This window comes from Neopsephotus bourkii, unplaced genomic scaffold (genome assembly GCF_033783945.1).
Source record: "Neopsephotus bourkii isolate Nb327-2 ecotype Australia unplaced genomic scaffold, CSIRO-AGI_Nbou_v1 NB_234, whole genome shotgun sequence".
Taxonomy (NCBI): domain Eukaryota; kingdom Metazoa; phylum Chordata; class Aves; order Psittaciformes; family Psittacidae; genus Neopsephotus; species Neopsephotus bourkii.
The window spans coordinates 5,354,395-5,381,711 of NW_026900744.1; the positions used below are offsets into that span (position 1 = coordinate 5,354,395).

Consider the following 27,317-nt stretch of genomic DNA (forward strand, 5'->3'; position numbering starts at 1 on the left):
AAGACCCATCCTGCTTCATTTAACACTATCATATATTAACATTGCAGAGAGAGCAGAACTACAGCCCTTGGAAGAATGGAAACATGCCAGAATCAGAGACAGTGGAAGACAGTACACTAATTAATACTTTCCACTCAGATTCTTCCCCTAACAAGGAGATACAAGAGAAGCACAATATCTGCTAGCCATCATTATGTGGCTCATTAAAAAGCAGGAAGCCTCTTTGCAGAAAGGCAAAGACAAAAGCAAACACAGAGCAAACCAATTCCAGACAAGTAAGATGTGGTTTTGGCTTTACAATACCCACCTATTGCCATATTTATATCAAAGAGTTAAAGCTCAGAGTAATTCAAAGGCAGCATAAGCAGTCCAGCTAGAAGGATGCACTAACAACTACAGAAGTGTAAAGTACACCTGCACATCAACCCATAGTTACAACTCACTTTTAATCCAGTTTAATCCTTTAAACTCAAGCAGAAGTTTTCCAGCAGTTAAAAGCATATAAATATGTATTCAATTAACATGCATAAATATGCAAATAGCTATATACTGAAAATACGGAACTCGCTGCTACTGAATCGCTCTTCCCCCTCAAACAGGAGCTAACCCCAGAGGCGCCAAACGCTCCTCGCCGCGGCAGCGCGCCCACCACCCCCTTATCGTGGCGGCTCAGCCCCACGTCAGAGGGGGGGCGATAAGACCCCGCCAGAGCCCCGCCGCTACCGCACTCACCACCGAGCATCACCCTCCCCTTACCGCGCCGCCGACCGCTTATACCGCTGCCGCCTGGCCCGGCGCTGGAGCTTCCGCTTCCGGCCGGGAGGTGCCAGCGGAGCGGAGCGATCCCGTGGGGTCATCCCTGCCCAGAGGGAGGAAAATAACCCAGCAATGTGAGGACGGGAAGGGTTAGCCTTTTTGCCGCCCGTCATGGGGCGAGGAGTTGGGAGGTCGCTGTCTGCACCCCCGGCACGGCCTGCTCCTGGGTCTTCCATCGGGTTTGCTCTGTTCATCTTTCTTTTCCTCGCAGTGGGGTTCCCATCGGGAACTTCAGACAGTCTCCAGTCACAGCCGAGTGCAATAAATCGGATGGGTTTATCCATCCACCACATGGAGGGAAGTACAAATAGAGAACGGGTAAAGGTCGAGTGCATGAATTCACATACAAGTCTCCTTGTCTTGGCCTCTCAAAGCTGATTTTACTGGTGAAAGACAGAATTTCCCCAGTCTTACTCGCAGCCCTAAATAACAAGAACGCAGGTGAAGTGCAAGGCCAGTCACACTCGTTTTGCTTCACCTTTCGTGCTGAAAGTGCAGAAAGAGAAGCGGCACTTTCTGAAAGGCCTGAGGCTCCTTCTGCTGCAGGTGCTCACGAGTGCATGTCCTCATCCCAGCGAGACTGAAAGGAAGATTAAAGTAACTGATTTCAGCAGAGTTTTGCTTGCGGGTATGTACAACCTTACTACTGCAGTCACAGATGCAGCCTTCAACTGGCGCAGTCTGTGGCCTGCAACTGAGAGAAGACCGCACACCTAATCGTAAATGTAACAAAAAAACCCCAAACAACCCAAACCAAACAGTTTTGACTTTTACCCCAGGCTACCATTTTTGTAAATAACTTACAACCATTCAGAATTTGAAAACAGCACGATTAGACGAGAAATAAGGCAATAAAAATACCCAACAGGGCTTTGAAGAGCCTGTTACTTATTTCCAGAAAGATAATTCCGCTGCAGATTCTTTGCTGTTCTGACTCGACCTGCTCAGGAGGCTTAAAGGCACAAAGGTTAATGAATCCCTTGGGCAAGCACGTGACCAGCTTTTTCTGTTGCACAGCCTGTTTTGAGCAAATACAGGAAAGTGGAAGCAGAGTGCAAGGACAAGATGACAAAGAAAAATAACAGGAAATAGAAAATTGAGAAGAGGAAAGAAGAAAGGGGGAGGAACCGCTGCTGGATTTGATTTATCTTTATGGAGACGCTGTCAATCACAAATCCATTTGAAAATCTATGGGCTTAATGCAACAGAAGATGCTTGAATTGTATGACAATCATGTGGAAACTTTAATAAACCTCAGCCTTCAATAATGTAATAGGGAGTATGAGAGAAAAAGGTAAGAAAGACTGTAACATTTTGCCGTCAAAAGACAGTGATTATTCAAACATACAGTAATAAAGTTTGTTAATTTAAATAAAAAAAGGATATGCAGAGAAGGAAGAGGTAATGCAAAACATTTTGACCTAGAAACAGTCTTCACTTGAGCAAAACAAGGAAAGCAAACACATGCCTTGTATATTTAATAATATGTAATTGTTTTGATTAAAACTATTGTGCACCAGCTGCTTGTGTGTAAATGCCCCATGGCTTGGGAATATGTGAGCTTTGAGTTTTCAGGTGACTTTTTGCATATATTATATTCTAGTGTCCCATGTGGCCAGGCTTTTACACTTCCTGTACCCCTGATGTATATACGAGAGGTTCAGCATGTTCTGAATTCAGCAGACATTCTGCACACGCAGTGATGAGCTCTACAGAACATATGTGATGATGTCCTAATGGGCTGCTTTAGAGGGCATGCATGGATCATCTCCACTGTTGCACTAACATGGATATGCTCAGGTGGTGTGCCCAGTGTTGCCCAATCCAGATGACACTGCTGTTCTGAGTCCATCTTACTCTAGAAGTCCTGGATACACTTGCATAAAATCCCAAAATTTTCTTCTGACAAAATGCATGGAAACCTAAATGTGTGGTAATGTTCTCCTATAGGGCCTATTTCTTTGCCTTTGTTTTTACACTTGGGGGTTTTGTTTTTCACATCAGGAACCCATTCCAAATGTACATGGGAGATACAAAATGATCCATGCAAAACCTGGCATGGTTACCAAGTTAGAAAGCTTTGGGTAGTTTCAGTGCTCTGACACTTCAGGGCCAGCCAACTCCTCATGTTAATACATAAATCACTTACTGTGGCCATATCTCTATGGATGCAAAGAGGCCTGCACTTGGGCTCCTGATGCTCCACACTAACCAGTTACAAGCTAACCCTGTCTGGCAGCTTTTTAGCAGAATACTAGAGCTGTGTGAAGAACAGAGTGTAGAGAAGCAAAGTATGGGGAAACTGTCATTCCATCACCTGCTTGGGCAGACATGCTGTGTTTCTCTTGGAGAAGTCTGGTTTTGGTTTGGGTTGGTTTTCTTTTGATCTAGGTAGTATCTTGCATCTAAAGATTGAAAGAGGCTACAGAAACTCATCTGCTCATGAAGAAGGAGTGGCCATGGCAAGTTATTGCTCCAAAACCTACAGAAACTGGTGTTTGGAAAGACTAGCTCAGAAACAAATAAAAAATAATGAGGCCTTGGACATATGAACGGAAATGTAATGCTTAAGGTGCAAACCCGAACAAACTGCTTTGTGGCAGCTATGTGAAATGGGTGTATTATGTGTCTGAAAGTATGGGAAGTGAGTACAAGCATTAAGGGAGTCTGAAGCCATGACAGTCATTACTGCTTTGTCCATTGGTAAACCTGCCAGAGATGCAGTAAGACTGCATTGTTCTAGTGGTTTTAATTAGGACTGCTTGACCTTTCAGGGTCAATAGGGGTTGATAGGTTCATTGACAGGCCTGGGTTAATCGGTAGGTATATACATGTCTCAATTTATAGATGTTGATTGCCATCACAGCATTGATGTGAAAGTAACATTTCTTTTTGTAAAAGACTAAGCATGCTATAGCAACAGAAACAATAGCAGAGAAATTATTTGCATTAAGGGGAGTGCATATTTTTTTTCTAAGTACATATATGCATGTTATTTGCTTTTATTATTTAAGGACTAATTTCATCTGGAACTGAAACCAGTCGTCTCTAGGGTGAATCACCATATGGGTATGGTCACCCAGCAACACTACACAGCAATGCAGATTACAAACATTTGAAGTTTGTTAATCCTTTATGGTTTTCTCCACATTATAATTTATAATCAAGTTTTAATAGGTAGAAGAAACACAACTGTAAGCTGCAAAACAGATGAGTAAAAATCAGCTGGTAAACACCTTATCACTTTTGATTTAAGCAAGCAGTTTGTCATGGATATATCCTTAATGGCCTTTAGTATTCATTGTCTAATAAAGCTTTTATATTTAAACTCAGGGTTTGGTCCTCAAAAAGCACCACACTGCTTCAGTTCAGTCTTGGATCCAAACACAACGCTTGTAAGGATCCACAGATGCTAAGTGTTCCTCAGAGTCGCTTTCACTCTGAATGATGCAAAACGCCCTGAAGTAACTGTAGCTGTGTCTAAGAGTTTCCATCCTACCCCCCAAAGCTCAGAGGTTAGACTTTCTTATTTTAGTTTTAAGCTTTTTTGCTGACTTGCACGACTTGGATCAGTCTTCCCATTGAAGGAGATCAATGAAAGCTTGGGAATCAGTTTCAGGTTGAGGAGGAAGTTGGTAATGCAGTGAGAGGATAAAGATTTGAGCCCTCACCAGTGTAACATTGGGAACGCCTATTGCTTTGTAAGAGGAAGTCTGGCTTTACTGAAATCACCGCCAGCTCCAGTCCATCCCAATGACATGCCAGCCATCTCTTACTCTCCCTCAAAATTCCGCCTACCCTTCGCCTCTTTGATGACTTTTCATATTTATAGCTTGGACGTGTTAAGACATTAATAAAGCAGTTTCTTCTTGCAGTAAGCCGCCTGAATCATCTTCCCGCTATTTGTTTACAAGCATTACATTGCCCATTTCCACGGCACCTCCCAGGACACCATCCACCGCATTATCTCCGTTTATTCGAATTCTTTTGCTGCTTTCTAGCAGCTTGCGGCAGTGTCTCCGTTTAGATAAGGGGCACCTTACCCCCTTGGGGAGACCAGCCCAAACCTGCCGAGTCATGCTGCCCTTGCAGGCACAGCCGCGCAGCCCAAGGCGGGCTGGGAGAGGCTCTCCTCGCGAGATCGGGGCGGGTATAAAGCGGGCGGTGCGGGGGGGAGTCGCTGCAGTTTGAGTCGGCCTGGTGCTGTGGTGAGGCTGTGACCTGTGAGGAGGCTCTTTGTGTAAGTCCGGGGGAGCGGGCTGCGTGCATGCTGCAGGGTGGTGATCGTGCAGGGGTTTGCGCAGTCTGTGTTTTCCGATTTTTGTTGGTTTGGGGGGGGTGTTGGGTTTTTTTGCGTTTATTCGGGTTGGTTTCCCCTCCCCCTCTGCGCGGATGGGCTTCTGAGCGCAGCGTTCAAGGACGAGCTCTCGCTCCGCATCGCGCCCCCTAAGGAGCGCGGCTTTCTTTCCTTGTGCGGTTTTACCCTTCTTTTCTGCGGGGGCACGACGACACACGACCGCCGAGAACTTCCCTGCACTCCCGCCTTCATCGGCTCTGTTGGTGTGCCGCAGGGGGAGGCCGAGAGCGAAGCTCTCTCCGCGTCCTGCTGCGCTGGAAGCCGTGGTTCGGCCTCTCGCTTCTAAATCCTTAAAACTCCTCAAAATAATGCAGGATTCGGCTTGGTAGAGCGTACATGGTGGCTGCTGTTCCGTGTAGCAGAGCGATGTAGTGGCCTTTTGCGCAGGTGAATCCTTAGAATTGGCCTAAGAGGGTTTTTCAGCGAAGCGCGTTCCGTGGTCTGGGTGTAGCTGGCTGCGGCGTGCTGGAACCCAGGAGGTCTGTGGCGATATCGCCTCCTCTGACCGCAGCCCGGTAGTTTAACCGCGTTTTGGTGACAGTCTGAAGGGAGCAAAGTGGAAGGTGGGTGGTGTGTTTTGAAATGGCCTTTCGCTTTTATTCAGGATATCCTAAAGGTATGACTTGCTGGCTAAGAGTGCAGGCCTGGCTTATTATAATTGAGGATAATTGAGGCCGTATGTGGCTGTGAGCAACAAAGATGTTCTGACCTGATTCAGGTGTACTTGATTGGCAGTGTCCATTCTCCTTCCCTCTAGAAAGAAGGGCGATCAGGACGACTTAGTGCCAGGTGCTGCACTGGGGTCACAGCAGCCCTGTGCAGTGCTATAGGCTTGGGGAAGAGCAGGTGGAAAGCTGCCTGGGGTTGGAAAGGACCTGGGGTGCTGGTTGACAGCCAGCTGAATATGAGCCAGCAGCATGCCCAGGTGGCCAAAAAGGCCAGGAGTGTGCTGGCTTTTATCAGTAGGGCCAGGGAAGTGATTGTCCTCTTGTACGGGGTGCTGGTGAGGGTGCACCTTGAATACTGTGTTCAGTTCTGGGCCCCTCACTGCAAGAGGTATTGAGGTGCTGGAGCAGGTCCAGAGAAGCACAATGAAGTTAGTGAAGCACAAGTCTCATGAGGAGTGGCTAAGGGAAGCAGGGTGGTTTAGTCTGTAGAAAAAGGATATTCAGGAGAGAACTGTCTCTACAGTTACTTCACAGGAAGTTGGTCTCTTCTCTCAAGTAACAAGCAATGGGACAAGAGGAAGTGGCCTCAAGGTGTGCAAAGGGAAGTTTAGATTGGATATTAGGGAAAACTTCTTCACTGAAAGCGTTGTCAAGGATTGGAATAGGCTGCCCAGGGAGGTGGCTGAGTTGCCATTCCTGGAGGTATTTTAAAAGACATGTAGATGTGGCACTTGGGGGTGTTAAAATGCGGTGGACTTGGCAGTGACAGGTTAACAGTTGGACTCAATGTTGAAGGTCGCTTCCAAACTAAGCAATTCTATGGCTCTATGCGATAACATTGAGTCTGGTCTGTTCCTCTGTGGATTAGGAAATGCTGTGGTTAAAAATCCAATCAGAACATGTGAGAACGCATGCTTACTCCACACAGAAAAGCAGAAATGTTGGCTAGTCACAGTCAGTGCTGTGAGGAAAGCAGATGATTCTCCTGCAGTACAAGACAACTGACATCTCCTGCCAGTATTAAAAATACTCATGTTAACTAAAAAGAGGGCAGTAACTTGCAGCTTAGAAAGGGGAAGTATCGAAGAGCAGTCTGACAGCTTTTGACATTGAATGCATAGTAAACACTCCAAGGAATTGCCGGTGGAACAAATATAGGACTGGCATAGTACTGGGCAGATGGACGACCTTGAGTTTGAGTAATGGAGAAGATTGTGATTCAATGATAAAATAAATGTGGGGTCCTGCACTCCAGACAAGAACAGCTCTAGCTTTTGAGATAAAACTAGCTGCTTGTAAGCATCTTGAGTAAATACTGTGCAGTGGCTGTCCTCCTGTACCTACTATAGAACTGCAGTTTTGGAATTCCACCTGCATTCATGGCACATGTGATGCTTGGCAGAGGGATTATTAATGCCTTCCTGCTAGGCTGCTCCTGTACAATTGTGTGAACACTTGATAGTTCTGGCCGCCTTCATTTGTAAGACTCACTCCCAGCCTGCTGCAGTTTAAGACTGAACCCTTGGGTTAACACATGGATAAAGAATTTCATTGCAAAAAGCAGCTAGAAATGATGAGTGTATTGACACTCCTCGAGATTAAAATTGAGAGGTAGTTGATTACTGTCTGCATACTGTCAGGGTATCGAAGAGAAACTTTAAAATGTAAAACCATTACTAAAAAGACTAAACTTGGATTGAAAGCTAAATGCTTATGGCTTACGGGCTAATTTTTTAGGAAGAAAGTGGCTGGCAAGGGAGAAAGAGCCAAGAAATGAGGTGTTCCCAACCCTTTTTATAATGGACTTGGTGCCTTGCAGGCAGGACTTGGAAAAATCATTGAGTCTCAGTTTTCATTAGCAACATGAGACTCATGCTAACCTTTTCGGAGGGTTTGTTTTTTCTATTGTCAAGGCAGCTAGTGCTTGTAGCAGTGTATGGAATGACCTGAGTGAAATCACTTAATATTCTGAGTTGAAAAAAACAAGTTCATAATCTATCAAATAATCTTATGCTATGGAAGTAACTGGAATTCTAAAGTGATACACTGCATTCCCAGATGGAGCAAAAATACCGTACAGGGTGTATTACAAATGACTGGCTTGTAGGGCGGGCAGCCAGAAGTAAAGTTCTCTTGTCCTTGTGTGCCCTCTTACTTTTTCAGTAGACTTGGGGTGGGGGGAAACAACCTGGCTGTAGTGGTTTAAGACTTGGTGAAATTTTAATTGCTAACATAGGATATGATTGCCATGTATACAATGAGTCTTGTCACAAATAAAACAAGGTTTAATTGTTTGAAAGGCTGGAGTTATGCAGAGCACTGGTCTCTGGGGAATAACAAAAGTTCTTTTGTTCTGGAATCAACGGGAGGGTAAAGTTTGAGGACTTAAATTCCCTTGTAAAACTGAACAAGGGTCTCCTCATCAAAAAGTCTTAAAAAAAATAGAAATAAACAAAAAAAAGCCAAAAACCAAACCAAAAGTACAACCAGACTTCAACTCATCCACTAAAGTGGAATGGGAGGGTGGAAAGATTTACAGAGTACTACTGAAATTCTGGGCTAGCCCTGTCCCAGACTCTGAGCTGTTTCTGGTCAAAGATCACTGTTATTGTATCATTAGAAAGTGAATGAACCACAGATTGTGAAGCGCTGGTAGTGTTTATAGCAGCTTTGTCTGGATATATAGACTGAGGGGAGAAGTTAGTGCGTTTACTGGACTACCCAGGTGACAAAACTAATTTCACTCTTAAGCCTTGTGCTGCAAGGCCAAGTGCGGCAAAACTGTCAGTCTAGATTGATAGGATACTTTGAATAAATGCTTACTTCCAGGTGTAAGCCTACTATTATCTAAACGATATTGTCATTAACCCCTATCTAGATTAAATCAAGATGTCTTCGGGAAACGCTTTCATTGGAAAACCAGCCCCTGACTTTACTGCCACGGCTGTAATGCCAGATGGACAATTCAAAGATGTCAAACTTTCTGACTATAGAGGTAAGCTTCTGTGCTTCTCTAATGACACAGATGTAATCTGGCTATATGTAATAGTGGATACATCTCAGTTTGGTTTTGAAGTAATAGTGGACTGAAATATACAACTTGTGCAGTGGTTCTCAGTCATAGCTGGACTGTGCTTGGGAAGCTGTCAGCAGCATGGCTGAATGTCCCAGCTGTGAGAGTTGTGGATAATTAGGATAAAATGCCTCTAAACTGTAATCTTGGATCAGGTGTGTTTGTCCTGTCTGTCATACTATGAGATTGGTGTAACATCTCCAAACCATGTGGAACCAGCAAAATCTCTTGTAGGCTGTCAATGGAAAGTTGTTTCTTTCCTCTAACCAGTGAAGTTCCTTTCTAGAGTACTAGCAAAATGTTTGCCTTGCCAAAAAAACTTACTAAAATCAAAGGGAAAGCCTGAAGTATTTGGGTACTAATGTGGATGGCTTTAGAAAGACATTTCTAAAGATGTTGTGGCTTGAGCTATGTGAGGGTGGTGAGTAGGTATAGGCTGGTCACCCACTCAATTAAAATGTCTCCTTGGCTTGTAGCGTTTCAGACCTGTGGTGTTGCTGCACTCTTGTTAGTCAATCACAGGGTCTTCTAGTATATGTACTAGGTGTACTCTGGGCAGGCCCATGGGAGTAGACGCAGGAGATAGGCATTCCTAGTCAAGTTTTTACGGTCTGGTTTTGGATACTGAATTGGGTTCTTTGTTATTAGCTGTAGAGTGGCCTTGAAGACTGTTGTAAATAGTATTTGGCTGAAATACAAATCCCCCAAGGTGCTTTATGGGCTTGCCACCTCTATAGCAAGTCTTAAAATAGAGGCATCTGTACTTTTTCCATTTGATCTTTAAAGATAAAGTTGTATCAAGCCCTTTCTCTTCTACCAGTATTTGAATGGTTGATGTTGAATATGACAACTCTTGTAAAGGTAGGAGAGATTAACTGGCTATATTGCATTTCCAGGAAAATATGTTGTGTTCTTCTTCTACCCCCTGGACTTCACTTTTGTCTGTCCAACTGAAATTATTGCATACAGTGACAGAGCCGACGAATTCAAGAAAATTAACTGTGAAGTAATTGGAGCTTCTGTTGACTCTCACTTTTGTCACCTTGCCTGGTAAGAACTGGCCTCTTAACCTAATAGAATATTCTGTCTGGTCTCGGTTCTTGCAGGAACCGAATCCTGAGTGTATTGAAATGTCCTTACTGAAGTAATCAAAGGCACTTGCAGTATTGGTAGCACCAAGTGCTTCTGAACAGATCTGAGGATACAGGTTATCTGTTGCCTCATGGCAAACCAGCTATGATATTGTTGAAAGGATCAGCTTCTGTTATACCTTACATGAACAGTTTAGAATGAAGTGTTTGTAACATTTGAACTGCCTTTTTTTTTTTTAGGATCAACACTCCAAAGAAACAGGGAGGTTTGGGTACTATGAAAATCCCATTGATCTCAGACACAAACCGTTCCATTGCCAAACAGTATGGGGTACTTAAAGAGGATGAAGGTATTGCATACAGGTAAGGTGGAAAAGGTGGACTTGCTGTTGAAGTTGTATGTTGCAATAGAGCATGTCAGGTGAACACAGCTTGCGTATATTTGAACACCTGCAGCAAGCTGAAGCTATTAGCTACTCTAGATGTAAACTGCTTCAGACTGTCAAACACTCCTACAAGGGGAGATGCTGCTTAGTTCTCAGTTTTTAGACTTCATGGTTTTGGTAAGCAGAAGAAATGCCTGCTGCTTCCCTTGGGTTACTGATCTCCACAGTGCAAGTCTCATGCAGGTGTGCTGCTGTGAACATTGGTAATGCGAGACATACATAGTGAATGCAGTGATTACAGGTATTTAGTAGTTTAAACCCAAGTACAACTTGGGTTTTAACTAATCTGTATCTTGTAGTTGACTGTTCCCTTAAAATTGCTCCTTAAAGGGAGTTGAACTTCTTTTAATTCTCAACATGACTTTGGAGGAATAAATGATGAGCCATTGCTGGGTTGGGTTTTTGAGAACAGTGTGTGTAGCTTTTCTTTGTATATAGGAATGCCTCTCCTTCACTTTTTTCCTTGGCCTTCTCTTCCACTTTGTTTCTCTGCTTGTATCTTCCTTAAATAGGAAGCACTGTTTTCCTGCATAAGTGTTTTGACTTGGCTCCTGTTCTTCCTAGTTCCTGCTGAATGTTAGGCTTTCAGCTGCTAATGTTCCTGTGCTATGCATACACCAAAGACTTTAGTTTTTAGGAAGAGGTTAGTAATACAGATGTCACAATTTACTGCCATAATAGAATACTGAGCTTGAGTCTTTCAAAAGCTGTGTTTAACTTTGGGGCTGTTTTGGTTTTTACTTGTGGTTTGTTTGTTGGTTTTTTTTTTTTAGGGGCCTGTTCATAATTGATGAGAAGGGGATCTTGAGGCAGATAACAATCAATGATCTTCCTGTTGGCCGTTCTGTTGATGAAACCCTCAGGCTTGTCCAGGCCTTCCAGTTTACAGATAAGCATGGAGAAGGTAAAAGTTCTTCCTCTTTCTAATCTTGAGTGTGTTTTTTCTAGAGCATAGTATTAACAAAGCAGGTTAAATCAAGGTTTGCAGAAAGGTGTGCAGTACATGTATTAATCACAGGTATTACGTACATGTAGCAATCAATCTGAAATGGAGCTGGTTCTGTAAAGCTACTTGTTGAAGGACACCATAGTGCTCTTTTTCCACTTAATTGTCCATGGAGTATGTGCTGAAATACCACTTAAATCAGTTTGGTGCTGGATGGCTTGCTGAGCACATAGTAGTTGTATTCCTTTCAGTTAAATACAGAAAATACTTGAGATAGAAATTAAGAACATGTAATAATTAAGCTGCAAGGGTAAGCATAATTTAGACTTTGCTCTGAGATTTGGTAAGTTGAGACCATTAATACAAATGCAAAATTTTATGCAGTGTTAAGACAAGGTCTTCAAATTCCCAGAAAACCTGCTGACTTTTGGCCCTGCTCCACATGAACACAGTGTAGTGAGGGGAAGAGAGATGAGGGGAAAATGGAGTTTTTGTGTCCATGGTTCAGGAATGATAATGTGCTTCAGGCTGGTAGCTTTTCTGCAGGTATTAAAAAAAAATATAAAAGGCACTGCAGATTAAAGTTTGGAAAGATTAAAAATATTTAAAAGATTGCTGTGTAGGTGTTAGCAGTCTTTAGCTGTCACTAGTTAATGTACAGTACATGTGACTGCTGATCACATGTAGCTTGCTTCAGAACTGGTAGACCAATGGCAGGTTTTATTAAAATGAGCTGCAATTGTGGCTGGGTGCTAGCCTGAAGAGATGAAGTGTTTCATCTATATGCCATCCTCTGTCAGCTGAGGACATGTCCCTAATTGATGGTGGAGTAGTCACATGTCATGCAAGTGAAGCCTTTGGGGTTTTACTGTGCCCTGGAGTAGTCAAAAGCTGGCGAATTTTCTTCCAGAAGTAGTACTGCAGTCTCATCTAAACCAGGATAGGCCAGAATAAGGTGTGGAGCAGTATTCAAAAGCTGACAATACTATAGCTAAGACTGCTGGTCGTGTGTGGAGCAAGCATCGAGCCTTCCATGCTGTAGAAGAGGAAGACCATGTCCAGAAAATACTGCAATTTTGAGGCCATGCAACCTTTGCATCTTGGTAGCTTTTTGATAGCCATATAGGGGAACTAGAGTTTAACTTTTCCTCCCCCTCTCTGTTAAACTGGAGGATGTAACTAAGGTTGACTTAAAGATGAGGAGAATATAGAGTTGACTGGGTCTGAGCAGAGAAGTGAACTGTAATCCTTATAAAGCCTTTCTCATTCAGGCTGCTGGAGTTGGTGTGACCTTGCTGTCAAGCTTCTGTGAAGTTTTTAAGCAGGATGGGGAAGGGTGTATATGTAAAGGGCCCACTGTTCCATGGGCAAACACCAAGTTCCTTGGATGCTACTACCTAGTAAACAAATGTAAATGAGTAAAATGAACATAATGCTACACTGAATAATTCACCTTCTGTATGTTGCAAAGACTTATACATGTTTTGAGTTGCTAGTTTGCTTTAATGTTGCGTAAAAAAAACATGTTCTGGGGGAGCAGCTGGTAAGACTTAAAACATTCTTATCATTTCAGTGTGCCCAGCTGGCTGGAAGCCTGGCAGTGACACAATCAAGCCTGATGTTCACAAAAGTAAAGAGTATTTCTCCAAGCAGAAATAAACCTCCAGTCTGCATGGAAACTAGTATGCCTTACGTAAAGAGCAAGCATCACTTACTGAACTTTGACTAAGTCATTGCATCTGAGTCAAGGGATCATCCTATAGGTATAAGCAGTAACTTTTTTTACTTGAAGGAAAGTTTGTCCTGTTGACAGTACCTTCATAGAAAATCTTAATGATCAGTATCTGTACATTAAGCCCTAATGACTTTAGTGACAATGCAGTGTATGTGGTTAGACATGTGTTGCATATAGAGCAGTGGTATCCTTTTGTAACTCTATTAAACTTGTGGAAAGAGCATACTGTCTACTGTTCTTATGTATCATCATCAGGAGACCTGAAAGCAATGCAGGCTAAACTTCTGAAAGTTTGGTCTGCTGAGCTGTCTGTAGATACCTCAGTTCTAGAGGCCTTTTATAGCTCTATTAGAATGGGGATATTAATGGTTTTCATGTTGCAGTAGTAAAGTACTCTTTGCATTTGCCATAACTTTGCTACTAAGTAGTGGAACATGGTTTGATCTTAGTCTGTCAGAGTTAAGCAACCCTACAGTGCCCAGAGCATGAAGCATAGAGGTGACTAACAAAGGCTGGCCATATTTTTCATGTGCTGTGTCAATTTAGTAATTTCTACAACACAGGTCAGAACTGTGACTATTTATGCTAAATTTCTGGGCATCAGTACTCAGTTTCAACACTTCACAGGAGTGGAAGACTGGCCTTTCTGAAAGCAGACTTCCTTGGATATACAACACTTGTCGTTAGTCTCTCCCACCACATGGGAGTGAGAATATGCCAGTTACCCATTAGCTTGTAGTTGTATGATTAAGATCAAAAGAAGGGCAGCACTATAAAATCTGGCACTTGGGTGTGCTCAGCCTTGTCTTTTATCTTTGTATTATAAAACCGTGCATAATGTAAAACAAAAAGCACATGACTGTGGCCTTAAGTTACATTAAAGCTGTGTAGCTTCATGGTTAAAGGTGGCTTGAATAAAGTTCTGAACTTCAGAGCTGGGGATTTGGGTAAGGAGCTATTGCCTAGTAATAGAAGTGAATTAGATCACATAGAACCCTGTGATCTTGATGTATCTGTAAAGATCAAACTCTTAAAGCCCAATACCTCGCATGTAACTTCAGCTCCTCAAGTAGTAAACAAGTTCTGTCCTGCTTAAAGTGAGCAGTAATGAAGTTGAGGCCTGGGGCAACTTAACATGAGTCAGAAGTGAAAGTTGCATGCCTTCTGCAGTTGGAAGAAATACTCATTGCAGAAGCCTTGCTGTTGAGTATTGCAACAAACACTACAGTAGTTAATCCCCTGGGTCTTGCTTGAGTGTTACAGATCTGAAGCTATATGAAAGTTTTGCTTAGTTGGATAATACTTTGCTTTAGTGCTTAAATTGAAAATTCTCATCAAGATAACAAATGAGGGTAACACTGTAGGGTGGCATTGAGAAGTAACAGGAGTGTTTATATAGGGTTCAAGGTAAGTGAATGAATACTAACCAGCTGGATTGAAACTAGATAATCTTAAGGTCTTTTCTAGCCCTAATTATTCTATGACTTTAAGATCTTTATGCTCAGCCAACTTCTTTCCTAGCAAATGGAGTAAAATCAGTGCTAATCTAATGTAAAATGTATGCGAGTTGTGTCTGGCTCTTATTAACATTGAAATGTTATAAAATTGACTACAGCAGTTTAGAGGGTACAGGATTAGTGTGTTCATATCTTGTGGAATGGGGAATCTTTGGTGTAACTAACATATGCTCTTACTCAGAAAAATTGCACCTCTTCTGATTTGGCTATTTTATATATATATATACACACATACACAGAAATGCTGCATGATGTCCTCCTAACTCCTGATAGCATAGCAAATAAGGCTGTTCTGTGCCAAACTGAGGGCTTCTACTTTAATGATGAAGTTCAGGCCTTCGCTATGATAGAAACCCCTTCTCAACTCCTTAACTGTATTCACTCATTGGATGTTAAAAACAGAGCATTTAAATGGAACACAGTTACTGGCTGCTCTCCTGCCTGCCTGCCTGCCAGGGTGAAGGGGTTCTCTGGACTTGGACCTCCTTCCCAAAAGCCAGAGCGGGTCCACCCCGTGCTTGTCCCCGGCCCTGGGTCCGCCCGCCGCTCCCCACCACAGCGGGCCCTTCCTGCCACCGCTGCTTCCCGCGCTTTCCAAATGAGGGCCGCCGATTGGCTGCGGGCGGTGCCTCGCCTCACGCAGTGCCCGGGCCCCCCCCGGCGGGAGCAGCGGTGTCCAGCGGCCTAAGCGTCGTGGCTGCGGCCGGGAAGAGGCCGGGGTTGCCGCGATGGGGGATCCGGGAGCCGGTACGTCTGGTCAGAATAGCTCTTGTCGTCGTTTGTCTCACCTGCTCCTCTGATGTAGCAAGTTCTGCTTGGTGAGGTGTTTCCTTTGCATAATGGTCATGTGGGGACTCAACTTCTGACAGGTTTGGCATTCACCCTCCGTGCTAACAGTGCTTACTCCTGCTTTGAGTGATGTCGAGTGTTCAACAACATATTTTTAACACCTCCCACCTTTTAAATATGCCAGTAGTCATACCTGTGTTCATGTGCTAATTCTTCTATTTTGAGAAGTGGTTAATCTTGAGCACTACTTAAATAGCTATTAATTGAGGAAAACTGTGACTGAGAAAAACCTTGCACTTATAACTGGACAGCTGCTGTCCACTGCGAGTTGGAACACAGAGACACTACTAGCGGTATGTATTTAAATATCATAGTGACTGGTGAATGGAGTATTGTGTGCAGTTCTGGTGTCCTCAACATCAAAAGGACGTGGAACTGTTGGAACAAGTCCAGAGGAGGTCACTGGAGCACCTCCCGTATGAAGACAGGCTGAGAAAGTTGGGGCTGTTCAGCCTGGAGAAGAGAAGGCTGCGTGGAGACCTCATAGCAGCCTTCCAGTATCTGAAGGGGGCCTATAGGGATGCTGGGGAGGGACTGTTCATTAGAGACTGCAGTGATAGGATAAGGGGTAATGGGTTCAGACTTAAACAGGAGAAGTTCAGGTTAGATATAAGGAGGAAGTTCTTTCCTGTTAGGGTGGTGAGGCACTGGAATGGGTTGCCCGAAGAAGTTGTGAATGCTCCATCCCTGGCAATGTTCAAGGCCAGGTTGGACAGAGCCTTGGGTGACATGGTTTAGTGTGAGGTGTCCCTGCCCATGGCAAGGGTTTGGAACTAGATGATCTTAAGGTCCTTTCCAACCCAAGCAATTCTATGATAATGTGGAAATTCAAGTAGCCAAGAATCAAACCACCTGTGGGTTAGGAACTGTCTTACATGTTTACACCAAATGATTGACTGTGGGAATTGATGCAATTAAATATTTTTAGGGTTTTGTTTATTCTTCAGGCATGTGAGGAATTCATGGGAATATTTGCAGAATTGTCATTTTAATGTTTCCAAGAGTAGTGTTACACACAGTATGGGTAATGCATACCACTTACACAAATCAAGCAGAGCCTGGGTTTATTTCTTTGCTTAAACTTTGTTCAGATGTAACTTGGAATTTCCAGTAAGTGTTCTAGGGTAAACCTCATTCCTGGTATTGTGACATCTTAGATTGGTGTTTCTGACATTCAAATAACTTATCCTTGTTAAGAAACACTTTTTCATGTGCCATTTTCATTAGTTATGAACTGGTTTTGATTTCATGATCAATGGTGTCATATTTCCCAGTAAAAACACATGAGCAACATTCAGTTTTGGTAGCAAGACAGATAGGTGTTACAGTGTCCTGTCCTGCTTACTGGGATTTTCCCTGAAGGTGTACACAGCAGATGCTATTTAGAAAGGACAGTATCTTGAGTCTCATGTTTGCCTTTTCTTAATGTGTGAGTAATTTCATCTTTTTTATTTCCCATTTTGGCTGCTTATTATAAATACAACCTTGTATTCATTGATTTCTTTGTATCTTACTCAGAACAGTCAGGTGATGGGAAACAAATATGTCTTACAGTGTCTCTTTTGTAGTTGTCTTTATTTGTAGCTGATTGCTGTGATTACTGGGGGGTTGTAAAATTGGCTTGCTGCTTTGCTAAAGAACGTTTTACAAGCATGGGAAAATTTTACAAGCATATGAAGTTTCAGTCTTAAGATAATCTCTGAAAAATTATTTGTTTTGGAAAAGGACAGGGGAAGATTATTCATACATTTTCACAGGCAAAACACTCATCTTGGGGGGGAAGAAATAGCTTAATTTATTACCAATCAAATCAGGGTAGGATAATGAGAAATAAAAACATAATGTTAAGACATGTTCTCTGCACCCCTCCCTTCTTCTCAGGTTTAACTTTACTCCTGAATTCTTTGCCTTTTCTCCCCTCCACCAGCACCAAGGAATAGGGAATGGCTCCTTTCTCCATCAAGGGGAAGACTCCTCACACTCTTCCCCTGCTCCAGTGTGGGGTCCCTATCCCAGGAGCCAGTTCTTTACAAACTTCTCCAACATGAGTCCATCCTGCAGCTCTTCACAAACTGCTCTAGTGTGGGTGCTTTCTATGGGTGCAGTCCTTCAGGAACAGAATGCTCCAGTGTGGATCCCTTCTTGTGCACCCCCAGCCTACTCACTCATAGGGTGAGGAGCAGAAAAAGTTTTGATTCTGTAAGCACTGCTCAGCACTTAACAAAAACATCCCTGTGTTATCCACTGTTTCCAGCACAAATCTAAAACAGCCCCATGCCAGCTGCTATGAAGAAAATTAACTCTATCCCAGTCAAAACCAGCACAATGCTATTTCAAAATTAATGATTGTGTATTTATTTCTAGATGTTTATAAGAACAGGAATGCTTAGTAATGTTTAAACAATTAACACTTACAAACCAGGTTTATCACTGGCTTTGAAAAATACTCTAAAATGTTACTAAATTTAAAAAGTACTATTTTATTAAGTGCTTCAGCCTTTTGAGTGGGCCTTTGAAGAACAAGTTGGATTACCCAACAGATCAATACAGTTCAAAGAACAAAAGCAAGTAGATACACTTAGCAGGTATTGCAAAATGATGCACTTTGGTTAGGAAAGCATGTTGATAAAAGCGCCATGGCTGTACTTTTTTGTAATGTTACACGTCAAAGCAACAGTCATGTAAAGATTTTGGTAAAGTAACGGGGTTTATCATATTAATAATTGGAAAAATATTACGTATATCCTCTGAAATTTTCAGTGGGTTTGGTGTTCAGTATTAGAGGACAAACTGTGTAATTCCGAAGGATCTTGCTAGACAGATAAAGCATAGAGGGCTCACGACAGAAACATCATGGTTCTGCTTTGCAAAGGGTGAAATGAAGCAACGGCAGAAGAGTGGTGTGAGGCTGTGGGCTAGGGGTTCTGTCCAGCCTGTACTAGTAGGAACACATTACACTTGTATATCAATTCAGAAAGTGTGTTAAAGCTGTCAGTGTCTTTTTTTGATACAAATTAATCGTACACACAGAACAATGAACTAGGCAAACAAAGAAATAGGTATCATTTTGATCAGTAATATATAAGCTATTTTTAACACTAGAAGACAAAAAATTACTTGCATTTAACATACAGCTAGAACTGATTTTACTTTGGCTGTTCACATGTCTGTGTTTCTGTCAAGTCATTAGTCAGTGTCTTCACCTGTAACATTGGTGTAATTCAAACACGTCACAGAACATGGGAGTATGGTATTACAGCATGGCTTTGCAGGCCAAAGCCTGTACAAAGCAAACGCCTGCATAATGAACTAATCTATGCTGCACATGCTTACGTGGCTGCAGAGAACAGGTTGCCATCGTGCTGTAAGTTGTTTGCAGTGCTCTAGAACAGGAGATGTGCCTGTGTAAGCTCCTCTCACCACACCTAGTGATGATAGCTTTGGACTTTAATGTGAAACTTGGCTCTTTCAACTGAAACTTAAATCATTGTGTGTATTACAGGACACGTGTCTCAATTTAGTCTTCCTGTGCGAGATACCACTTGACCATAGATATACAAATATATGTGAAGTCACTAAGATTGCGCTGTCCTCTGAAACTGTGAGCTCAGCACTTTTGTGTTCCATGTTCTAAAGCACCATACTTTTGAAGTATCTGCACTGACAAAGAAGAGTGATATCCTTCATCGAGAGAAAAATCTTTAAACTACACTTATTAAAACAATGTAATTAAAAATTACTGTATTCCATGAAATTTAGTGTTCACAAAAATAAGGTGATTTTCTTTGTCATTTTTATTGCTGTAGTCTTATATTTTTGCAAAAAAGCCTGTTAAAAAAAAAGATTGGCTGGTCAGAACAGTACTGGAAAAATGGTTACGACATGAAATTAAAACCTAAAACTAGCTAATTCCTTTACAAGGAATAAGAGGTTTTATGCATTCATAGAAAAAGTAAGGTATCTGCATAAATTTAAGATTCTGTAGGATATTTTTCAACCCCCCCAAATCCATCCTGTCTTTAATCTACTTGCAGGAATCCTCCTGTCTCAAAACCCAGAAAAAATTCAAGCTCTCCTTCAAAATATCCTGTAGGAACTGTTTGGGGGAAATAAAACATATGGAGTTATTAAAAATAAATTTGCTTGCTCACTGAATTGTGTACAAACATCAACAAAAATAAAATAAGAAATGTTTTATAGATGTAATATTCATGAATGATAGTTATGTGTTTGATTTTTTTTTTTCCAGGAAGTAGCCATTCCAATGGCTACTTTTATACATAAATAATTTATACATAAATAATTACATTTTGCAGAGTGTGGTAGAGTAGTGGAGAAATTTTAAAATTCCACTAAAATATCTTATTGCTTATTCTGTGATAACATTTTATTTTTTGAAGTTTCCCACCATATTTCCCATTACTGTGTTTCAGTTCTTTGGAAAAAAAAAAAAAGTAGCACCTATTTTTTCATCTAAATTACTGTTTTTTCTAAGAAATGTGAACATCTGTCTGTTGTCTCAGTAACAGAGAGAAAAGTATGTTTGTGTTCCGTGGTCATTTCTGTTTCCTCCTTGAAGATCTAGAAGGGAAGTGATCTGAAGCAAACATGATGGATGATCTCTCACAGGACATATGATATAACATGAAGCCAACTTCACAGCAAGAAAAGTCTCATTAATACCCATGTCCGTTTTGGTAGATGAATTAGTGACAGTTGAGGTTGCAGAGGGGCAGCTGGCTCTCTGCTGCAATAGATGACAAATCTCACTTCCCCTTAGAAGACCAACTTTGCAGCTCTTAACGCTTATGTCAGTATTCAGAGGTAACTTGTTACATGTATTCTTTGCATGGGGCTGAACAAAGAGTGCTTATAACCAGAGGTGCTGAACAGTATCTGCCACCTCTTGGTTTTAGAAATACAGAAGTCTTCACTCCTTTTTTCTTTATAATCAAATTCACAACACTGCATTTTCAATAATTTAACCTATGTTAAATAGTAGTTACACCACCAATAATTTTGTTCACAAATGAATAAAAGACCACATATATTATACTGAATGAGTAAAATTATGCTTCTGACCCAGAGAACAATCTAGCCCTGAAAAAAAACAAAACAAAACCCAATGTCATAGAATCATAGAATAGTTTGGGTTGGAAAGGACCTTAAGATCATCAAGTTCCAACCCTCCTGCCATGGGCAGGGACACCTCGCTCTAAACCATATCACCCAAGGCCTCGTCCAACCTGGCCTTGAACACTGCCAGGGATGGAGCATTCACAACCTCCTTGGGCAACCTATTCCAGGGTCTCACCACCCTCACAGTAAAGAATTTCCTCCTTATATCCAGTCTAAACTTCCCCTGTTTAAGTTGTAAACCATTCCTATCACTACAGTCCTATCACTACAGTCCCTAATGAAGAGTCCCTCCCCAGCATCCCTATAGGCCCCCTTCAGATACTGGAAGGCTGCTATGAGGTCTCCATGCAGCCTTCTCTTCTCCAGGCTGAACAGCCTCAACTTTCTCAGCATAACTTTTTCTTTTGTTTTCAGGTACTGGATTTTGTGTGTCTTAGGTAGCTCACGTTTTCAGTACATTAAAAACTTAATAATTGATTCTCGCTTAATCTTTAGCTCTCCACAAGTTAATCACTGCATTGTTTAAATAAAAATACTCAGTAACACAGAGTTAATTACAACTTTGTATATTTTATTAACCAAAATACCATGTGAAGAGAAATAAATACAAAAATTGAAATGCAATGGCAATCTGATTAAAAAAAAATAAGACAGACTTAAATATTTGTAAGAAATCAACCCCAAAATAGCAAAATATCTTACTTTAAATTGAAATGTAAAAAGATAAATTTGATTCCTTTCTATATTTATCTTTCTAAGAGAATCAGTGTTTTGTATATGTTATTAATATGAACCATTAATTCAACTCCCTGTTTAATTACAGTTCAATAGGAAAGGTCTGAAAGGTCAAGCAACATTTTAACCAGAAGTAATTCTATAACATAAGAACAGAATTTATACAGATTTCCTTATCTTGCTTAAATAAAAAATCACAGTATCACTACCGTACAGTAAATAAGGTGTCTGCCTTAGTCAGACGTGGTGAACAAAGCATGGAAACCAACAGAGATGTTTCTGTAACAGCAAATACACTGAACAAACCCAGTTCACTACTCTGTTTACAGGAAAACAAACTTATTACACTGAATTTTGATTGTGCTTAGTTAATATTCAGACTATGAAAAAGTGTATCAAGCAGTGACTTAGTGTGAAGGCCATCTTAGTGTTTGAGTCTCCAAAAGGCAGCAAGACTAACAATGTTAAATAAAACGAAAGGGCTCAGTTCTGCAAAGAGTGTATTTTTACTTCATCATGTTGATAGGCAGAGGAAAAGTGCTTAGAGTTTGCAGCACTGTACTCTAGTCAAGTAACAAAACTCTCACAAAATACTATTTATGATATTATTTCAGTGAGGCCCGAGCCTCAAAGTACCCTCAGATAAATTAAATTGCTGATTCCCAGTGACGTTGTAACCTCTGGACAAATCTAACAGGAGAAAATAATGAATAAAAATTATGTTGCTGTCTGAAAGTATTTTACCCAGCAATATGTCACATGAATGTCATGAATATTTTTTCTTCTCTCTGCTTGTTTGCCTGTGTGCATGACAGGCAAACCTGTCACACATGCAAACATTCATGCAATGGTTTTTATGTGTGTGCAGGTTTACCTCCCTCATACAGAAAGTACAACGGGAAGCCATGGTAGTAAAACTGTAGTGTGTGTAGCTTGTACCTTAAATGCAAACCTCATCTACCTTAGGAAAAGGTCATTAGAATTGCCTTTTTTAGTCAGTTATTGTAACATGAATAAAACCAACACTCAGCATCTTGCTGAAGATGTTAGTTGGCTGCTCTATACAATGGATTAAAATTGACCTAAAGACATCACCTTGCTCTGAGGAGCTGACCCTGGGCCAAGAGGAAATGGCAGGTTTGAGCTGTGACCTTCGTACTGTCCTGTTCCCTTTTGTAACTACCCTGAAGGAGGTAGCTGTCGGCTCTGTTTTCCTTACTCCTGCTCCATGTGCACGACCACGCTACTCAACAAAACAATCTCTGGAGAATTTTCTTTTGGATGTTAAGGAAAGGAGACATTAAAAGAGTTCTTACTTAAGTTCAGCCAGCTTCACTGGAAGTGAAGGAATTCAGCGTAATTTTCCTTCTGAGGAAGGCAATATTGAAAATACTGGACACTTACTCGCTAAGGAGAGTTATGACACAGGGTAATAAAATGCAGGATACGTCTAAAAGAATACCTGCCCTGAGATCAGGTGAAATATTCTGGAGTACAATGATTGAAATTTTACTTGTACACAGAATAAACCTAAAACATTTGGAAAGAAAATTCTTCAGAATAAAAATGACTTCTCCATTGAGCAGCATGAGTTTTCCAGCTGCCAGGATGGCTGAACTTTTCCCAACCAATGGCTCATCAGCATCTTGCCAGACTCCAAAAAGACACAGCAAATCAGCAACAGCACAGACTGCTCCCACCTTCCTCCAGACCACAAGTGCCAAAATGCAGCGGTCCCTCTTACTCTGAGGAGCTGATGTTTGGATTGAGACACTGCACACACTCCTTGGATTTGCCACCTCTGTATCAGCACACTGTCCTCATCAGCACCATGGAAAAGAAGGTGCTGATGAGTTACACTTCACTTGCCCTCTGTCCCTTCATAGAACCTTGTTACTCAGTGAAATATGCTTCTGTGGACTTCTTGGGTCAGCCCTAGCAGTTTGAATCTCTCCGCTGGAGGGGTGGCAAAGTAGGTTTTCTGCTCCTCTGAATACTTTTCCCTCACTTCAATTATGTCCCGGTAGCGAGTGTCCTGCCAGTGGAAATTGAATTGCTCCAGCAACTCAATTCTTTGCTCCTCTGTGCTCACACAGTCAACAGGGGCATGCTGCTCCAGGAATGGTACCTGAATATCTGGGAAGAGGAGAAGACCTCGGATAGCAAACCAGCCACCATACCTGGGATGGATACATACACCAAAGATCTTCTGGAAGAAAAAAAAGAAGGATCTGGGATGTCTTACTTTACCTCGAGTAATGGTTAGAGTTCAAAGGATCAAGTTGCAATGCAACTTCTCACACTCTTGCCCTCTGTTGGGGTGCCATACAGAGAAGAAAGGAATTCCTGAACATGTGGCTCAAAGCACTGCATGTCATTCCCATTTTCCCGTGCTCACACCACCCTGCACTGTGGGGAGAGTACCGTTTTTGAAAATCTAACAAATTAAGTATGGTGCAATTTTTTTTTTCTATTTATAATGGTCCAAGCAACAGGTTTTCTTTTACACTGAAATCTATTCTCCTGTCTAAGTAGATTTCATAGCTCAAGGTATTTTTCTCCATGTATGAATCTCCTCACTACCCTGAAGAATCCTGGAAGCTTCTGATTCCTGTCTGAAACACTTTATGCATCTATATGTAATCTGGACTTTGTATTTTCCAATGGGAAGAACTAGTGAGTGAACAATAGTTGAATGATTCAGTGAATGCAGTTTAGTGCTTCCTCTCAGTCTGTGGTTTTCGCCTCACCTTTCCCCCCCAAGGATCAAGCTTCACATCCTTCCTTTGGTAGTAATACGCAGCTCCAGAAACGTGGGCAGCTGTCTGAGCCAAGAACTTTGGCTTTCGGTTTGGCAGAAGCTCGTAATCAAACATGATGTCCACTGTCTGGTCAGGGAATTTCTGGGAAAATTAAAAGCAATGGTCAGCCCAGGCTCATGGAAAAAGATTTGCCACTACTTGCTGGATGCTAGCAAATCAGGCACCTGTGAATGCTCCAGACATCCTGCTAATGAAACCTATCAGCTTGTGGCCTTGGGTTTTAAAACTATGACTGTAAAGCACTCTACATAGCTACAGGCTGTAATGGCAAAGAGGCAGAATATGTAAGTAAAGCAGGTCAACAGTGCCTGGATGCTCTTACCATCATGAATAATGCTTTACGCTTCTAAAGAGCATGTGCAGGAGCCTGGAAGGCATTGTCTACTGCTCAACTCACCCAGTTATACACAACAATAATAAATGGAATCAGTGTTTCAGGTTCTTACCTCCTTCAAACGTGACAAATGATAAGAAACACACTGATCCACAGGATCCCGGATTATTTTTAACCGTTCTTTGTTCACAAAAGGTTTAAGGGCTTTTTCAAACATTGAAGGCGCGCTGAGTACCACGAAGGCCAGTGTGTCATCTGGGTAGGGGAGATGAAAGGCGGGCTGCACGACAGCATTGTACCATCCAACCTTCGGCAAAGAAAAACAAATCTCCATTAGAACAGAGGCACCACTCTTTAGCTACTGGGCATGCAGGAATTTAAAGAAGCAGAATGAAGTGTAGCCACCTTCATTTGCAACCCTAATATGCAGCCTGTCTGCTGCCTTCCATTCAAACCAAGTTGTTTTGCATATGGATTCGGAGTTTCTGGAAACTGCCTTGTGAGGTGTGCGTGAGAGATAAGAATCATCTACTGCATTCAGCTCAAGGCTGCCCTTTATTCAGCTCTGCTGCTCAGAAACCCTAGAGGGAAGTAGCAGCAACCAGTCTTGCCAATGCAAATCAGGTGTTTTGGTTTAGATAAAGCTTTTAGGGTTGGGTTTGGGGTTTTTTTTTTTCACATCTTCAGCCAGCAAGAAACTGGTACTTCTGCTCATGTGACAAGTTGCATGGTTTATTTCTTCAGCAGGAAATGTTGATGTGTGAAAATGAAGGACATGAAGCTCTTAGCAGTGCTAAAACCTGCCAGAACCATCAGCTGTAGTGCATGGATTGTGACACACACACATTTTGGTGTTTGTTTCAGGGCTGGATGTGTTACAACACAGTCCAGAAATGAGGGATCACACTGGAGCAGCAGAAAGAGCAAGAGGACAGGGCTGAGACCAACAACTACCAGGCAGGGGGAGGAAATGGCTGAATCCCCCTGCACCCCATTACTAATGTGCTGCACAATAACATCAGTCTTTTTAGGGGTTACGACAACTCCCACTCTCCTGAGATGCCATAAAGACCAGGACCAATGTTCAGAGAGATGTCAAGTAACAGAACTCTTACTATTTAGTCTGAAAACACAAAATACTGGTCACCTCTACTGAAATGAATCTGAAAGTGACTTTGCAGGTGACACTGGCAACCAGGCCTGCCCATATGGAAACACAGGCTGAAAACTAAGTTTAATATGAAGATACATTCTTGTATCAGACACAAAGTTTAATGAGTTTTGTAGCTCTTGTTTCAGATGCTGAATCAAGATGTTACAAGAAAGTACAGAGGTGAGAATCTAAGGTTTGCTGATTTCCCAGTGTACATCGGTCAGTGTACCAGGGCTGGAGGTATGAAAATTAAACCTGGGAAGATACAGCACTATGAAGTTTCCCTCTGGTAGCTGTAGTCTTTCTGATTCGGGTTCTGTCCCTAATTCTGCTTCTGTGTTTTGGGAAAGCATTGTTAAATTCTTCAGATTCTGGAGATTTCACTGCTCTCAGTGCCTCATTCCCTTCAATTGTCAGATTAAGAATGTAGCAGGAAATACACGAGTATTTCAGGTGACAACAGTCCCTAAGGAAGGGAAGGTCTTTATTGTACCGATTTATATTTGATTGTCGATTTGTATTTGATATTGCAGATTGATTTACTGCAGACTGAGTGATTTACTGCAGATTGCCCCTGTCGTGGGCAAAGAAGGAACCCCCAAGGTTTGGTGGGAGCTGAGGGTATACAATTCAACACAGAGGCAGTGGAAAACGCTGCCTGCTTCAGGAGCCGTGTAAGCAGCCACTTACCACGGTGAGGCACTCTGCGCTTTCAGTACACGTGTTTCTACGTTTAAAGTTTAAGCTTGCTTAGAGGACTTTACTCTCTGCTGGTCCAGATGTATCTTTAATTCTCTCTACCTTATCACACTGGGACCAACATAAAGGACCCGAGCAATCCCCGAGCCCGGCTGGCGCTCCGCCGCTGCCAAGCCACGGCCTTAACCTTGACCCGCTCCACCGCGCGGGCCGAACAGGCCTTCCCTGCTTGTACGTTAACCCGCGCCATCCGCCGCGGAACACGACTCCAGAGCCTTGGAACCTCTGTGCCAGACCGGGACCGCCTACAGCAGGGCTCTGAACCCCTCGCCATCCCCTCCCCAGGCCTGAGGAGGAGAGTGCGATGCCGTGGGGGGGGTGACCAGACGACGGCTTCAAGCCTAAACGGAGCGGAGAGTGACTGAGGCCCGGTGAGGCAGTGCCGCCTGCTGTCTGTTGCGCGAGGAGCAGGCTGGCACTGCCACCGTTAGCACAGGGGGGTGTGTCGTCCGGCCGGCCTGGAGGGCGAACTGGAGGGCCTGGCGGCCAAGCACGGCCAGCCCCGGCCCCACCGAGGGCAAGCGGCCGCCGGCAGTGCTGCAGTGCTTCCCGCACCTCCACCGGGAGTGACGGGAAGGAACCAAAGGGTCTCTCACTCCCATCGGGGGCCACAGCAAACACCCCCCCCCACACACACACCTTCCCTCCGGCCCAAGGAATAAGCACACCTCCCCGATCAACGTCACGGCGTGTGACGTCACGGCGCCCCCCCGTGACGTCAGTACCTTGAAGGCGTGCACCTCGAAGCCGAAGGGGTCCAGGGCGCCGCGGAGCCGCTCCGCCACGCGCCGCTCCATGCCGCGCGGGGCACCACGGGAGGCGCGGCGCGGCGGGGGGAGTGTGACCCCTCCACCAACCACACCGCTGCGTCTCCTAG

The 27,317-nt window shown here is 42.8% G+C and overlaps 3 protein-coding genes across 6 annotated transcripts in view; 1 reads left to right on the plus strand and 2 right to left on the minus strand.

Moving 5' to 3' along the window:
- The window catches only part of AKR1A1 (aldo-keto reductase family 1 member A1), a 455,840-nt gene that overhangs the window by 19,825 nt on the left and 408,698 nt on the right, over positions 1-27,317 (minus strand). The window contains exon 1 of one of the 3 annotated variants that reach the window (XM_061344979.1): positions 757-880. The exons of 1 other annotated variant lie outside the window; for it this stretch is intronic. The gene's annotated coding sequence lies outside the window, so the exon portion shown is untranslated. Of the gene's footprint in view, positions 1-750; positions 881-27,317 lie in introns of those variants that run through there. One more of the 3 variants, XM_061344978.1, reaches the window with a different exon arrangement.
- PRDX1 (peroxiredoxin 1) lies at positions 4,909-13,355 on the plus strand. Its single transcript, XM_061344986.1, has 6 exons — positions 4,909-5,056; positions 8,720-8,836; positions 9,811-9,964; positions 10,246-10,368; positions 11,225-11,355; positions 12,971-13,355. The coding sequence occupies exons 2-6, from the start codon at positions 8,731-8,733 to the stop codon at positions 13,054-13,056; spliced, it is 600 nt and encodes a 199-aa protein (XP_061200970.1). The 5' UTR covers positions 4,909-5,056; positions 8,720-8,730; the 3' UTR covers positions 13,057-13,355.
- On the minus strand, positions 21,737-27,282 carry MMACHC (metabolism of cobalamin associated C). Of its 2 annotated transcripts, none has more exons than XM_061344929.1 (4): positions 27,166-27,282; positions 24,641-24,835; positions 24,123-24,275; positions 21,737-23,578 (listed from the first exon to the last, which is right to left on the minus strand). In XM_061344929.1, the coding sequence occupies exons 1-4, from the start codon at positions 27,235-27,237 to the stop codon at positions 23,270-23,272; spliced, it is 729 nt and encodes a 242-aa protein (XP_061200913.1). In that variant the 5' UTR covers positions 27,238-27,282; the 3' UTR covers positions 21,737-23,269. The 2 variants fall into 2 exon arrangements, with proteins under 2 accessions (XP_061200913.1, XP_061200912.1); XM_061344928.1 differs by having other exon boundaries at positions 21,737-23,581.

Excerpts from the sequence above, each read along its gene's own strand:
- PRDX1 (XM_061344986.1), top strand. The coding sequence starts at position 8,731 with ATGTCTTCGGGAAACGCTTTCATTGGAAAACCAGCCCCTGACTTTACT. Across the intron at positions 8,837-9,810 it reads CAAACTTTCTGACTATAGAG|GAAAATATGTTGTGTTCTTC; the intron begins GTAAGCTTCTGT and ends TTGCATTTCCAG. Across the intron at positions 9,965-10,245 it reads CACTTTTGTCACCTTGCCTG|GATCAACACTCCAAAGAAAC; the intron begins GTAAGAACTGGC and ends TTTTTTTTTTAG.
- MMACHC (XM_061344928.1), bottom strand. The coding sequence starts at position 27,237 with ATGGAGCGGCGCGTGGCGGAGCGGCTCCGCGGCGCCCTGGACCCCTTC. Across the intron at positions 24,836-27,165 it reads TCGAGGTGCACGCCTTCAAG|GTTGGATGGTACAATGCTGT; the intron begins GTACTGACGTCA and ends TCTTTGCCGAAG. Across the intron at positions 23,582-24,122 it reads TTGATCCTTGGGGGGGAAAG|AAGATCTTTGGTGTATGTAT; the intron begins GTGAGGCGAAAA and ends TTTTTCTTCCAG.